Source organism: Mesoplodon bidens (assembly GCF_964165515.1).
Source record: "Mesoplodon bidens genome assembly, chromosome: 8".
Lineage (NCBI taxonomy): Eukaryota > Metazoa > Chordata > Mammalia > Artiodactyla > Ziphiidae > Mesoplodon > Mesoplodon bidens.
In genome coordinates, this window is record NC_138165.1 from 97980169 (window position 1) to 97993868 (window position 13700).

General features: G+C 50.1%; 1 protein-coding gene across 3 annotated transcripts in view; it reads right to left on the reverse strand.

The window, feature by feature from the left end:
* The window catches only part of PAX3 (paired box 3), a gene marked incomplete at both ends in the record, with an annotated part of 93891 nt that extends 80963 nt beyond the window's left edge, over positions 1-12928 (reverse strand). For 2 of the 3 annotated variants that reach the window (XM_081242269.1, XM_081242271.1), the window contains 4 exons: positions 8540-8674; positions 9868-9997; positions 11358-11593; positions 12844-12928. In XM_081242269.1, coding sequence (XP_081098395.1) covers positions 8540-8674; positions 9868-9997; positions 11358-11593; positions 12844-12928 — 586 coding nt within the window. The remainder of the gene's footprint in view (positions 1-8539; positions 8675-9867; positions 9998-11357; positions 11594-12843) is intronic. The other variant, XM_081242270.1, reaches the window with a different exon arrangement.
* Between the last annotated feature and the right edge of the window lie 772 nt (positions 12929-13700).

Genomic DNA, 13700 nt, shown 5'->3' on the forward strand with positions numbered 1-13700 from the left:
TATGCCTACCATCTGATTATAAAATTTTTTTTAATTTACATTTAAGCCTCCTTAAAACTATACTATTTGAATTCTCAATATGATCCTGGAAATTTTTAATGCTGAAAAATCAGTGGTATTTCCTCTCCTTCAATCCTATGTTAGTCAGCCAAGAAGAGTCTCCCATCCTTGTCACAAAGCATTTTGATCAGCTATTTTAAAATAGAATCCAATGGAATCGGATCCAGAATGAGTGGGAAATTGCTCCTCCAATCAAGAGTTTATATTAATATGCTATTGTAGATACAGTAAAGCTGGCCAAATAAAAGTACATAAGAATCAACTCACTAAATGGGTTTAAGGAGACAAATATATGGCTAGTTTGTTATTGCCTGTCATGAGTTCTAGTTTGTTTTACTGGGGAAGATTCATTTCCCAATCACTGCAGTAAGAAGGAGGACATAAAAACTCAGACTACTTACTTTGATTGAGTTGCTTCACCGCAAAGAGAAGGGGTTCTTTGTTGTTTGGGGTTTTTTCAGCTTAAAATCCTGCAGCTAAAATTTAAATGCTATGAACTTTGTTATATGCAATGTGCAAGGTAAAACTCTTTCTCAGGATTTTTTTTTTTCCAAGAGGAATGTGCACCAAATCAAATTCGAAATGTTACACCACTGTTCTTTATTAAAATACAACTATTTCTTTAAAGAAAAGTGGCCATTTCCAGGGCAGAAATTATCCGTTAGTCTCTTCTCAGTTTTTATCAGGAAGGAAGGAAAACAGACATTGAATATATGAATTCATAAGGCCTTTTATTGCTCAAGTGTCTTCAACAACTATTTTCCATGTTTTTCATAGCTCCCTTTGACAATGGTGAAGCTTCTAACTCATCTCTCTTAAATAAACATTTTATAACATTAACGGCCATTTTGATAACTGCTCATTTTCCAGTTACAAACTGGAAAGTACATATATTCTGTTCCTTTGAGACCATCACAGAAATGTGGGGGAAGCTTTCTAAAAGGAGAGACGTCCCGATTCCAGCAAAAGTTCAACACTGTTGGAGCTCAGTGTATGGCCCAACACTGCAAGACAGAGCTGAAAGCTGAGGTGTGCCACTCTCCACCCGAGACTGTCATGAATGGGGCGAGAAAATCTTTCCTAACAGAGCAGAGGATGGTCCTCTGTTCCCACTTTTGTGTGTATCTTCCCAGAGAGTGGCAACTTCTGAAATTCCCTTTCACTTTCTCTGATCGCAATTCCCCACTGAGGCAGCCAGTGTTTTTTTTTTAAATAATAATATCAAATGTTTATTTTTTCCAGCCTTATTGAGATATAATTGACATAGCCCGTTATTGAGTCAGTAATTCTGCCTTGGTACTGACATCAGGCCCCACTCAGAGTATGACTCTGCTGTCCCCCCTGGCAGTATATGAATAAATAGCCTGATATCCAAGGCGGGAAAGTCACTTCAACTCCACATGTAAATGAAACATGAAATATACATATACATGGAAAATGCAGCAAAGAACTCTCTAGCAGTGCATCTGGACCCAGGACAAGGCAGTCATAATAGATCTGCACTGACTCACACTTCCAGCTTAATCTGTGTCAGGCAGTTGTCCCACACTGCAATGATTGGGACTATTTCAAAGGACATTTGAGCACAGATAGATTATTAATTAATTGGGAGATTATAATACAGAATGTTAGAAAATACCCACTAATGATTCTGACTCTGTATGTCAAGATTCATCTTGCTCAAGAGTGAATAAGGGGACTTGCCTGGTGGCGCAGGGGTTAAGAATCCGCCTGCCAATGCAGGCGACACGGGTTCAAGCCCTGGTCCGGGAAGATCCCACATGCCGCGAAGCAACTAAGCCCGTGCGCCACAACTACTGAGCCTGCGCTCTAGAGCCCGCGAGCCACAACTACTGAGCCCACGTGCCACAACTACTGAAGCCCGCGTGCCTAGAGCCCGTGCTCTGCAACAAGAGAAGCCACGGCAGTGAGAAGCCCGCGCACGGCAACGAAGAGTAGCCCCCGCTCGTCGCAAATAGAGAAAGCCCGTGCACAGCAAAGAAGACCCAATGAAGCCAAAAATAAATACATAAAATAAATAAATTTATTTTAAAAAGAGTGAATAAGAGTAAAATAAAATAAATGAAATAAAAATAAAACCCTAAGCACAGTTATTTAGTAGTGAAATGAACACAGAGAAAGGGATTCAGAAAATCCCGCACATAGGCAGATCTATGATGCTCAGTTGAATATTCAAAACTGAATCTGGCATAAATTTCACAACCTCAGAGTGACTTGTTGGAATTTGCAAATTAAGCACAGAGATGGTATTTCCAAAAGAGACTTTGCATGCATTTTAGCTCTCATAATAAAAGAAAAATCTATCCAAATATATTGAACTCTTAAACAAAACAAAACAAAAAAAGCCTAACAGTTCATCAAAAAATCAACAGCCAAAAAAGTCATAAAATTATTCAAGGAACTATTTTTCCTAGCATTCAACAGCAGTGCTGAATATGAATTGGTAAGCTGTGCTGTTACCTCAAATTCTGATGACTCTAGAAAGTGTAACCTACAAGGAGAAATAAATCTTTGTGTGTGTGTGCGCAACTGGGTATAGTTTACTGCCAACATAACTCATAGTGACCGACTTATAAATAAACTTTAACTCTACACACAAACAAACACATATCTGCTCCTACATTGTAGGAGGTTTAAAAATATACATGGGACTCATCTAACCATCCATAAACACAAAAATTGTGAAAACATATGTAGAGAAATGCAGTCAATCTAACTCCCAGTTTCCTGTGTATTTAATTGTTCTCCAGCTAGTTTTACACAAAACTCTGACATCTTGCCTTTACGTCATTCCAGCTTGGCAGGTAACTTCAGTAAAACTTCCATATTTAGAAATTTAGTGACATTCAGGATCTTAGCTTCCATGCCTCTCGTCACCTCCCCCAAACGAGAAGTTATTTGATGATAAATTCACCATCTTAGCCTAAGTTCTAAACAAGAAATCACCATAGGATAATTAAAAACACCCCATGAATCTCTTCTCTGCAAACTTAGGACACGTAACTGGTTTCGGTTCCTATTTCTTAAAGAGCATTCAGTCAATCCTCCTTAGAGGTTTCAGAGGAAAAGGAGGATTTTCCAAGACAGATAAGTTGAAATGATCCCGCTTTGATCTCAGTGGTTAAGAATCCCTCACAATGGAAGATGGCCACTGAGAGGCCGGGATCCCGGCCTTTTAATGCGTAACAATGGTATCAACAAACAGCTACTTAATCAATATTTGGCCAGAGCTGCTGAAAACTTCCTTTTCAGATTTTAATTCCTAGTTGTAAAACAACCCCAGAGCAGCCAGTGAGATAAGGCATTAAACTGACTGCTTAATTGCCTTTTACTGTCTTGTTAGTTATATATGTACATTCTTAATGGTTCTTTAATCTTTATTTACTCACATAAATAAGTTACCTGCCATAGGACTCCACCGAACTCAATCAACCTTCTCTGCCCCAGCCCTGGCCAAACTCTCTCACCGTTTATTGCTGTTGTTGAGGCTTTTAATATTCATTGGCTATTTATTTACGTACAATGTGAGCATTTAACCTCATAGTTAGGAAGGAATTTTTTTTCCCTTAAAATATATGTATTCATGAATGTTGAACCTGAGTTCGGTGGCAACGCTCGTATTCACCTGATTAATTTCCGCATATTCTACTCCCTGAACTGACGCGCCCTTGCTGGTTCCACCTCACCGCGCCGATGGCTTTTACTGCACAGCCCTGGGGACTCTTAAATGACCCTTCAGTAATTATTACCCACGTGAAGCCCCTACGTCCCCGCTCCGATGCTATCAACAAGCAAATCAAACTTCAAAATAAACGTACAATTTCAAGCATTAGTTAGAAAATCTGCATGTTTTCAATAAGACTAGAAAGTGAGCCTACAGCCGTCAACCAAACAAAACAAACCCTCGAAAAATAAAACTACGATCCGAACTCGGGTGTTTCCTTTCAAATCGGTCCAACAGGAAAATCGTTACCGTTATCTCCTTGAAAAGAACACAGCGAGGTTTTTTAATTTAATGCAAGTTTTGATATTTCCAATACATTTTTAAACGGGTGATATTTCCTTGTTGAGTATTGTAAGGGCTTCAGAAAACATGAAATTTAACCCCAAAGACCAGAGACGACATTGGGGTCAAATTCGTGATTCTGACAAATGGACTCGGAGAGTGGGCCGTCCACTTTAATAAAGGTTCCGATGCCACAAACCTAAGATCCTATAGTCCGTGATTTTAATCTGTGGGAAAGTTCCTCCCTCCCCCGCCCCCGCCTGTTCCCCGCCCTTTGCCTCGCGCCAAAATGTCCTTCCCTGCTAACTTGAAGGCTTGGGGGGGAGGGGGGTGTCCGGGGGGGCGGGTGAGGGAAGAAACGGCCTTCCGCTCCCCTCGATGTCAGTAGCACTCCCGTTAATGATAAAATGTTCTTTTCATGATTCCACTGGAAACGAAATAGTTCCAGGACTTTTAAAACGTCTGTACGTTTTTAATTGCTTAATCTTACGTCCCGCTGAAAAGTTGATGCCGTCCTCGTTAATTTTAGAAAAGCTCCTAAGTTTACAAACTCAAGCAAAACTTTTGTCACCTTTACTTTCTCAAATTAAAAAAAGAAAAAAAGCACTGTTTTTCGTAAACATCAAATTGAAAGGGAGCGTTCAAAAAAAAAGGAGGGTAAGCTCCAACCTACCTATGCTTGGGGTCTCTTGACTCAATCTTTGAAATTGTTGCAAACCTCCCACGCTCACTGGTGATTCTTAAAAGGGGTAAAGTCCTATGAAAGTGTATCTCCAGCCCCAATCAAAACATCAATTTGGCAATCTGGCCTCTCTCCCCCTGCACTCCCGAGCTGCCACTTCAAAGCCGCAGCAACAAGTCAGTAATTGTAACTTTGCATCTAAATATTTAAGCGAGAGTCTTGCAGTCGCGTGTCCATTTACAGTCCTCATCTGTGCTCTAATTCCATTACGGCACAAAGCAAAAATGTTTCCCAAAACTCACAAACAGGAAAAGCGTCACCCTGCTGCTGCTGCCGCTGGAGGAGGAGGAGTTGATGAAGGAGCAGTTTCTATTGATTAGTCACTGCTTTTGTGTTAAGGGCTTTCTTTAAAATAAGAAAAAAATGGGGGGAGGCTGCAGAAATTTCACTAATGTGAGCCTCAGGCAAGGAAGGGGGAAAAAAGAGGAGAAGAAGAGGGCGGGGGAGGCGGGCTGTGTCTAGATGAAAGTGAGAAGGACATAAAGGAGGCAATTGAGTCGGCTGCAGCCCGGCGAGCTAAGCTTCGAGCCGGCCGGAGCGCAGGGGAGGGGGCGGCGCGGCGCTTTGGCGCAGGGCGCAGGAGTGGGGGCCGGCCCATTGTGGCGGCGCCCGCGGGCCAGCTCCGCAACGCCGGGGGAGGAACAGGGACGCCTATTGAGTGGCCGCAGCGCGGGCCGTGCCCACAGCCCCGGTTGCCGCGACCGGGGCTAGGTTCCTACCGCTGCGCCTGCTCGGCTCTTGGGGAGAGGAAGGGTGTGTGGGGAGGGGGGAGGGGGAGAGATGAGGAGGGTGCTGGGGAGGGGGGTGTTCCTGGTTGCCCTACCCTCTCCTTCCATCCTGGCAAAAGAGCTGGAAGCAAAGATCCAGGAGGGGCGCACAGCATCTATTGCGCGCCTAGGGCGCACGGGCCTGAGCGCCCCGCGTCGGCCCGAAGCGAGGGACACGGCAAAGTTCGGAAGGTGAAAGAGGCCATCCAGAAGAAAGGACAAGACCCTGGAGAGGAAAACGAGGGCCGTTCTGACCTCTTTCGGGGTACCTCTCTCCCTGCGTCCCAGTCTCTGACAAGTAGAGAGAGGTACTCGGGAAAGCCAGTCTCAGAAACATCCGGCAGGCCGGAAAGGAAGCTGGAACCTCCAGAGAGAGCGCGCCGCCCTGATCATGACACCTAAACGTCCCTCCTCAGCCAGGCTCCTCCTGCCCGGCCTGGGAGCTCAGAGCCCTTTATCAACTTTCAGTCTATTTTCCAAGCGGGGCAGCCTGGGACTTTTGCAGCCCAAAGGATAGAGGGAATTTTTTTTATTTTTTGAGGTTTCTAAACTTCCCTTCAAACTACACTCCACTCTGTCCTTTCTCTGGGCCCCTCTTGTCCTCCAGGGCTCATCTGGAAAGGGAGCTAGAGGCACTGAAGAGACTGACGCTGCATCTTCCCTGACAACCCCAAATTAAATTAGACTTCAGCCTCCGAGTTGTGTGTATGTGTGTGTTTTCAACGGTTCAGCCCCTCTGGGGAGAATACTCTGATTTTAAAAATGGTAGCAATTGCCCTTGAATGGCAGCGGGCCCAGCTAGACGGCCCAAAAGACTAGAAACATTTTGTAGGTGAAATGGCCACTTTTTCCACGCTGGAAAGTCCATAAAACTTCCTGGCGCAGCAGCTATTGGGGCTCATTGAATAATTCATCCCTCATTGCAAGCCCATAATGTCTATTCTCGGCCCTTTGTGGGGCTGTTTTCTCTTCTTTTCTCCTTGAATTATAAAAAGGTTGCCTTCCTTTGTTCACATCAAGCTGCTGCGAGCCGGAGCTTTGTCTGGGCCGAGCTAAAGTGTGAGTTTCAATGGACTCTCCAGGCTTTGTCTCCCAAGTTCATCTCCAAGTGTAGATTGTGTAGAGAAGGCCTTCTTTGTAAAAGCTGGAAAAGTTGTACAAATGTTTGACCAGCTCATTTGGGGTGTTTTGTCTCCTGGGCCTCGGTTGCCGGTGCTGAGAGGGAGCTGTCGAGCTGCGGAGCAGGCGCCTCCAGCAACAAGTAGCAAAGCCTTGCCACCCTTCACCCCCGCTTCCCAAGCCTCTCCTACCCTCTGGGCTCATTGCCCCGCTGCCTGCAGGGCCCCGTTAGGTTTGGGGTTGGCTGGTTTCTTGCCTTCCTCCCTCCCCAGCACCTCCATGATGCATCTAGACCTAGAATAAAAGCTGGGTGTCTTCTCAGAGACCAGGGCAGAAACGCACCCCTCCAAAAGGAAGGGCTTAAACTGAGTCCATGTGAGGCCCCTGCTTTAGAAGGAGAGAAGCAACAGCACATGTATCTCCCCTGCCCAGCCTGCCGTGGGTTTTGGTGTCTTTTCTTGATTGCCTGTGTGTGCCGGGGCTTCTAGGCACCTGTTTATCGCTGAAATCTGTGGTTCGGATTTATAACATTGAAATCTGGGTCCCTTCGAGGTTGTGTACAGAGTTTGCATTGATTTGTAAAGCTGCCGCTCCGGAGGGCCAGCGGTCCGCCCCGGAGCTGAGCAATGAAGGTAGAAGAAGCGACCACTTTCCCGACCCACAGTCCTACCCTGGATGCCACCGGCTGAGGGCTCAGGCCCAGCTGGTTGAAGTGGGTGACCGCTCCAAGCCCACCTGGAGAGCCGCCTGCCCTTCTAGGGCAACTCAAAAGTCAACTCAGCCCAACGAAGTCCCGGCCCCGGGCAAGGGAACGCCACGCATGGGGGAGGGGGTCACCTGGCAACTCCCGGCCCTTTGCGCTTTGGAGGAGGCGCAACCATCCCCAAGGCCAAAAGTGCTCAGACGCAAAACGGCTGAGACTCTCCTGCTGCCGTGAACCCTTCCAGGTTCAACTCCCACGGGGTTGGCTTTCTTTTGTGGGAGTGGGCGTACCTTTAGAGTCTGAAGACAACCCGCCGGCTGCACTTATGACTCCGCGGGGGAGATTTCCTCTTGAGGCTGACAGATCGCAGCCAACAAGAAGACAATGGTCCGCACCCCTGGGCGGAGAAAGGGTGCCGGCATTGCGAGCCCAAGAACCCAGAGCCCCTCGGTTTGTAACCCAGAGCTTAGGCTTGTTTTACTTCCCAGACACGCACAGCTCAAACCCTACCGCATTTGAAAACCAATTTAAAACAGACAAAAAAAACAGCCAACTTACAGATATACATTTATAAGGCAATCAATGTGCTGCAACCTTGGGACCTCACTACCTTAAAGAGTTTTGAGTCTCTCTCTCTCTTGTCCTCGTTCCCGTCCCTCTCCCTCTCTCCCTCTCTGCGCCCCCCTCCTCTGATGTGGAAACCCCTTTGGAGACCCGGGCCTTTCCTAAGGGCGGAAAAAGTTCCTTTAACCTCCGGAGGCTCACGGACTGCCCCCAGCCTCACAACCGCTCAGAGACGCCCAGTCCCGTACCCCAGAGGGCAGCAGGGTGGCCCCGCACCCAGACTGCAATTTGCAGGTCTGCCTTCCGTGGGGCTGCGAGTGGTGTGGAGGAAAGGTTTAAAAATAGAAGGAAAAAAGAAAAGAAAAGATTTTTGTGTTCACTGTAAGTGCGTCGTCTCTGGTCTTTCACTTGAACGCTCTTACCCGGGTGCAGGGGACATGAGCGAGAAGGGACCTTGACACGAGCGGCGCCGCGCCGCCCTCAGGACCCCAACGTCAGATCCCGGAGTCCGGGGAGGCGCCGGTCCCCAGGGCGCCGCCCAGCGCGCCGCCGCTTACCTCGTTCGCTCAGGATGCCGTCGATGCTGTGTTTCGCCTTCTTCTCACTCTCCTCCGCCTCCTTCCTTTCCAGGTCGGCCTCCTCCTCCTCGCCTTTCCCGAATTTACTCCTCAGGATGCGGCTGATGGAACTCACTGGGGGCGGAAGGAGGAAGGGGGCGCTTACGACTGAGACGTGCAGGGCCGCGCTGCAACGGGCCCCCCGGCCCCCGGTCGGGGTACGGGTGGGGGGCCTAGAAGGCCCGCCCTGCACAGCTTGCTTCTGCCTCCTCCGGCGTCTTTGGGCATCCTCGTCCTTCTGCACCCACCCCTCACCCTCCCACGCATACCCCCCATCGCATAATCGGCCTCTAGGGACAGCGAGCCGGGAGCCTGGAAAGCTCGCACCTCCAGGTTAGGGCCGGGAACCGCGGTCTCGGTCCGCTCTCCCCAGTAGGAAGTTTCCCTCCTAGACTCCACAGACGGGTCTCTAGGTCTCCAATCTAAGAGATTTCTCGCGCCAGCCACACTGCACCGCCTCAACCTGAAGGCATTGCGCCCCGCGGTTCGCGGTAAAGGCAGGAAGAACCAGAGAGGACCCGTCCCCTGCAATTCAACGTTTTTCTTTTTTCTTTCTTTCTTTCTTTCTTTTTTTTTTTTTTTTGAGGCCATAAAGGGTTTAAATTTCAACTGCAGGATCGTTTCCTATTGTAAAAGTCAAAAGAAAATGCACTCTCCCCCATTTATTTTTTCCAGATTCCAGTCTGGTAAACAAATCCATGCTCCGAAACATCTCGTTCTCGCAGGGGGGAAAAGGGAGTTTCCTTTTAATTAAAAACAAACCCGCGCGCCCTCGCCCTCGCCTGCACTCGCCCCTCTTCTCCCTCCGCCTCCCCTTGGCCGCCGGGGGCGCCGGATGGGCCCTGGGACTCTCGGGAAAAAATCCCGGCCGTTGCCGAAGCCTCCCCTCCTTGGCGCGCACGGTGAAGTCTCGGTTGGCGCGGCCCCATCTCCCTTCGGTTAGGATTACCAAAACATTTGTTTCTCTTTAAGAGGGAACATCAATATTAATAAACGCTTGGCCTCCGCCTCGCGCTTCCTGCCCTGCCTCTTCGACAGAAATCCTCTTTGGGGAGCCCTCAGCGGCGGTCTCTCACCCCCAGGACAAGCAGCTCATCACTCCCTCCATAAAACGCCAAAAACGTCTAGCTCGTAAATATTTCAGAGCCCTGGGAGGGGCCGTCTTCCGATCGCCCAGATCGATCATTGGGGTGATGATGGTTCAGATGGCCCGCCCGGATAATAGCGACTCACGCCTTGCCCCAGGAAGACGTTAATGAGCCTGGTACCTGAGGGTACGGTGTTTCGGTCACAGACCGCGTCCTTGAGTAATTTGTCTCGAATTTCCCAGCTGAACATGCCCGGGTTCTCTCTTTTGTATTCCTCAATTTTCTTCTCCACGTCAGGCGTTGTCACCTGCTTTAAGAGAACAGGCAGGCAGGCGTTGGTACCCAGTCCTCTGGGCCAGATGTGGCGGCCGCACCACCTCGGGCCTGGAGGGACGCTCCTTCTTGCGCCCCCTGGGAAGGTCCCTCTGCTTAGCAAAAGGACCCCTGCTCTCTGGGGCAGTGTACTTTAGAAAGGGGCAGAGAGGAAACCATCCCACCCGGAAGCAGCCTGGGAACTCTTCTCCCCAGATCAGCCCCTCAATCGGCTTAAAATAAGAAGAGGTATGACATATTGGAAGGGGTGTACTTTCTGATCCATGGAAATAAAGAAAGGCAACCCCTTACACTGAATCAACACGAAAACGAAACTAAAAAAGGAATGCTTGAAAGAGGAGCAGAAAAATCAAGTTAGATCTGCAACTTGGGCCTTTCCAAAGAAGCACAAGATTTTAGCTAAGGTGAAGACCAAAATGAAACGCAAAAGGTGAGTGTCCAGGTTTTTTAAAAATTAGAGAGGATAGCAAATATGGATAATTTTAGAGACTGGCTCTTTTTTTCCCAATAAAAAGAGTTTCCAGAGATTCTTAGAGAGGTTGCAAAGGGGGCTGGCATGGCAGGAGGAGAGGCGGTTGTCTGGAAGTCTTCAGTTTACCAGAACCCTCCTTTTGGTTTTGCCCTGTGGCAACTAGAAAATTATATTGGATTTTCCCCACATCCAGAAGAAAAGGCAGACCGTATACAATCCCCTCCCACTCAGCCGTAGCCAGTGTGATTCTCTTTCCTTTTTTAAGGAGAACCAAAATAATTTGAGGATAGCGCCAAAGTACCTTTTAAAAGCCAAGTCATTGGCTCATTACAAAGAAAACAAATCACCCTGGCTTTTGACTCCTTGAAGACAATTTGGACTGGAGGAGACTGGGGATGGGAGTTGGGAGAGAAACCATTAAAAACCAAAAGTGGCTCCTTGGATTAGTTTTGGAAAAGGCAGTGCAGTGGCTGGGAGCTGGGATGATGCTTGGGGAAGAAAGCAGCAACAGGTGGCCACATACAGCTTGCACACTTTGGGTGTTTGCCTATTAAAATAATTTGATGGGGATTCCAGGACTCTGAGGCATAAAAAACAAATGCTTTATCACCTTTGCAAAAAGGCTGGAGTTTTTCCTTAGCATTTATCAAGGAGCGCCAGCTAAGACAGCACTCTAGCCACTTCCCTTCAACCCCCAATACACACACACACACACACACACACACACACACTCACACACACACCTTCTCAGATTTAGAAAAACTCCTCAGAAAGCCCCAGATGGCCATCCTTGCCCCCTGCCCATTCTTCCCTAACTCGGGACACTGCAGGCAGGAGGCCTCCAGGGCCAGGACCACGCGCTCACCTTGGGCTTGCTGCCACCGATGGCGCCGGGACGGATGGAGCCTGTCTCCTGATATCTACACAGGATCTTAGAGACACAGCCGTGGGACACACGCAGCTGGCGGGAGATGACACAGGGCCGGATGCCATGGTGGGCCATCTCCACGATCTTGTGACGGATGTGGTTGGGTAGTGGCCTGCCGTTGATAAATACACCGCCAAGTTGGTTGACCCGGCCCTGGCCGAGGGGGGTGGACACTGAGAGCAGAAGGCGAAGAGAGAGACGCACAGAACGTCATTTCGGGAGAGCAGAGAGCAGCCCAAAAGATGAACCCACCTAATTTCTCACTCCTCTGGCCAATCGCCATGTTACAGCCTCAACACCGAAACTGCTCCATTCAGGCTCCCAGCCCCAGACCCTGTTTCAACTACACTTGTTCAAATTATTAAGCAATTCAGGGGCACATAATCTTGTGTGAAGGGAACAACCGGGGCAAAATAACTCGCTCCAGTGAAATTGTCTTCCCTTTGGGCCCAGGAAAGGGGACAACTTGTGCGGGAAGACTCTGAGGCTGGAACAGCCTCCTGGCAGAAGGATGTTCACCCAGGCCTTCTCGAAGTCGCACTAAACCCTGTCTAATTGGGGCAGCTTTCTTTCTAGGGCACTTGGAGGAGCTGACAACCCTTCGGGTTTCTGGCTAAGAGGCCCGCAGCCAAAGGTCAAAGAGGGTCCTGAAAGCAAGCCGCAGGTGTCAGTACGTGTCACCTGTTACACCTCGGGACAGAGGCGACAGTTGGGTCTGCTCGCAGGTCCCCTCGCCTCCGCTGGTGCCCTGGATATTACATCCTACTCTGGACCGAGGGCCAAGGCTAGGCGCCACCCGGTCAGCATCCCGGCTCGGGCGCCTCAACCTCGCCAATTGCCTAGAAAGTTTCGGGCTTGCAAATCCTCTTGCCTCCCTGGGATTCTAGAACCTTCAGGCTAACTGAAAGGCAGTTCCCCAAACAGGTGGTGGAAACTTCGAGATGCCGCTGGAGATGAATGGAATTCTAATTAATGAATCAATTAATACTACATTTTCCAAACTCCACCACAACTTTGCCGCGGCAAGAAATTCCTTCCGGAATTAACAAAAGTTTAGCAAACATGGGAGCAACCGAGACAGTTCTGAGATGCCTTCGGGTGGACAAAATGCTGAGGAGTCGCTTTCTGGTGCTCAGAAGCCGCCTGATCCTCTCCCCACCACAGCATTTCCAAAACAACAGAGGAAAGCGGAACGGCCCAGGAGCAGGCCTGACGGCCAAGCTCCGCGTGAAGTTGAGAGAAGGGCGCTTCGTTTGCCCAGAGAAAATCGAGTCGGGATCTCGCCCAACCGTTCCCTCCTGGGGCGGGGGTACCCCGGGAATGGGCTCCTGGACGCGCCAAAGGAGCCTGTGGAGACCTGGGGCTGGGTGGAGCAGCCCCGCCGCGGCCCCGGGATCTGGGCGGCGCTGAGGCCCTTTCTTACCTTCCAGCGGGAACCCGCTGCGCGGGTAGTTCTGCCCCGGGCCCGGCCGCATCATCCTGGGCACAGCTCCGGCCAGTGTGGTCATCCTGGGGACAGCGCCGCTTGGAAATTATATCCAGGTGAAGGCGAAATAGAAAGACGAGAGAGGCGCTGGTGACCCTCGGCAACTCCCCCGAGCGTGGAGAGCCCCTCCCCAAAAAGACTGGAGCGAGAGGAGGGACACGGGGAGGGGGTTGCTCGCTCCTAGTCCAAAGAGAGGCTCGAGGTGGAACCGGGGAAAGGGGCGGGCAGGGAGGGCCCAGAGTCCAGGATCCCGAGCCCAGGGCGGAAAAGTTTGGTGAGAAGCTGGGCGAGCGGCCCCGCGGCTGGGAGCGCTGGGGAGGGGGCTCGGAGCGCCGCGACGAGCCGAGGCGGGGGGGCCGGGGGCGGTGCGCGGCCGGCCTGAGTCTCCTCCCGTCGTGACACCGAGTGCGGGGATCCGGGCTCGGGAGCATTTATTAGTTCTTTCACCCAAAGCTTGGTCAGGAGCCCTGAGCTGCGATTGGCCGACGGGGAGACCGTCCCGGGTGGCGGAGACACGCGCTGATTGGGCGACAGCGGCCACTTTCTCTTCCCATCCCCGGCGGCGCCGAAGCCTCGGCAGGCCCGGAGAGGAACCTGCGCTGCGCCTCTTCCCCGGGAAGAGAAGGGTACACCCACGGAAACAGGGAGAGACAGTCCGAGGGAGATGGCAGCTGCTGAGACTGGAGAGGGGTCCGCGTCTGTCTGTCTGTCACTCTATGTGTGTCTCTCTCCTTGACTTCCTATTTCTCCGTCTCCTTATCTCTCGGTGTGCATCTCTGTGTGTCTTTCTCTGT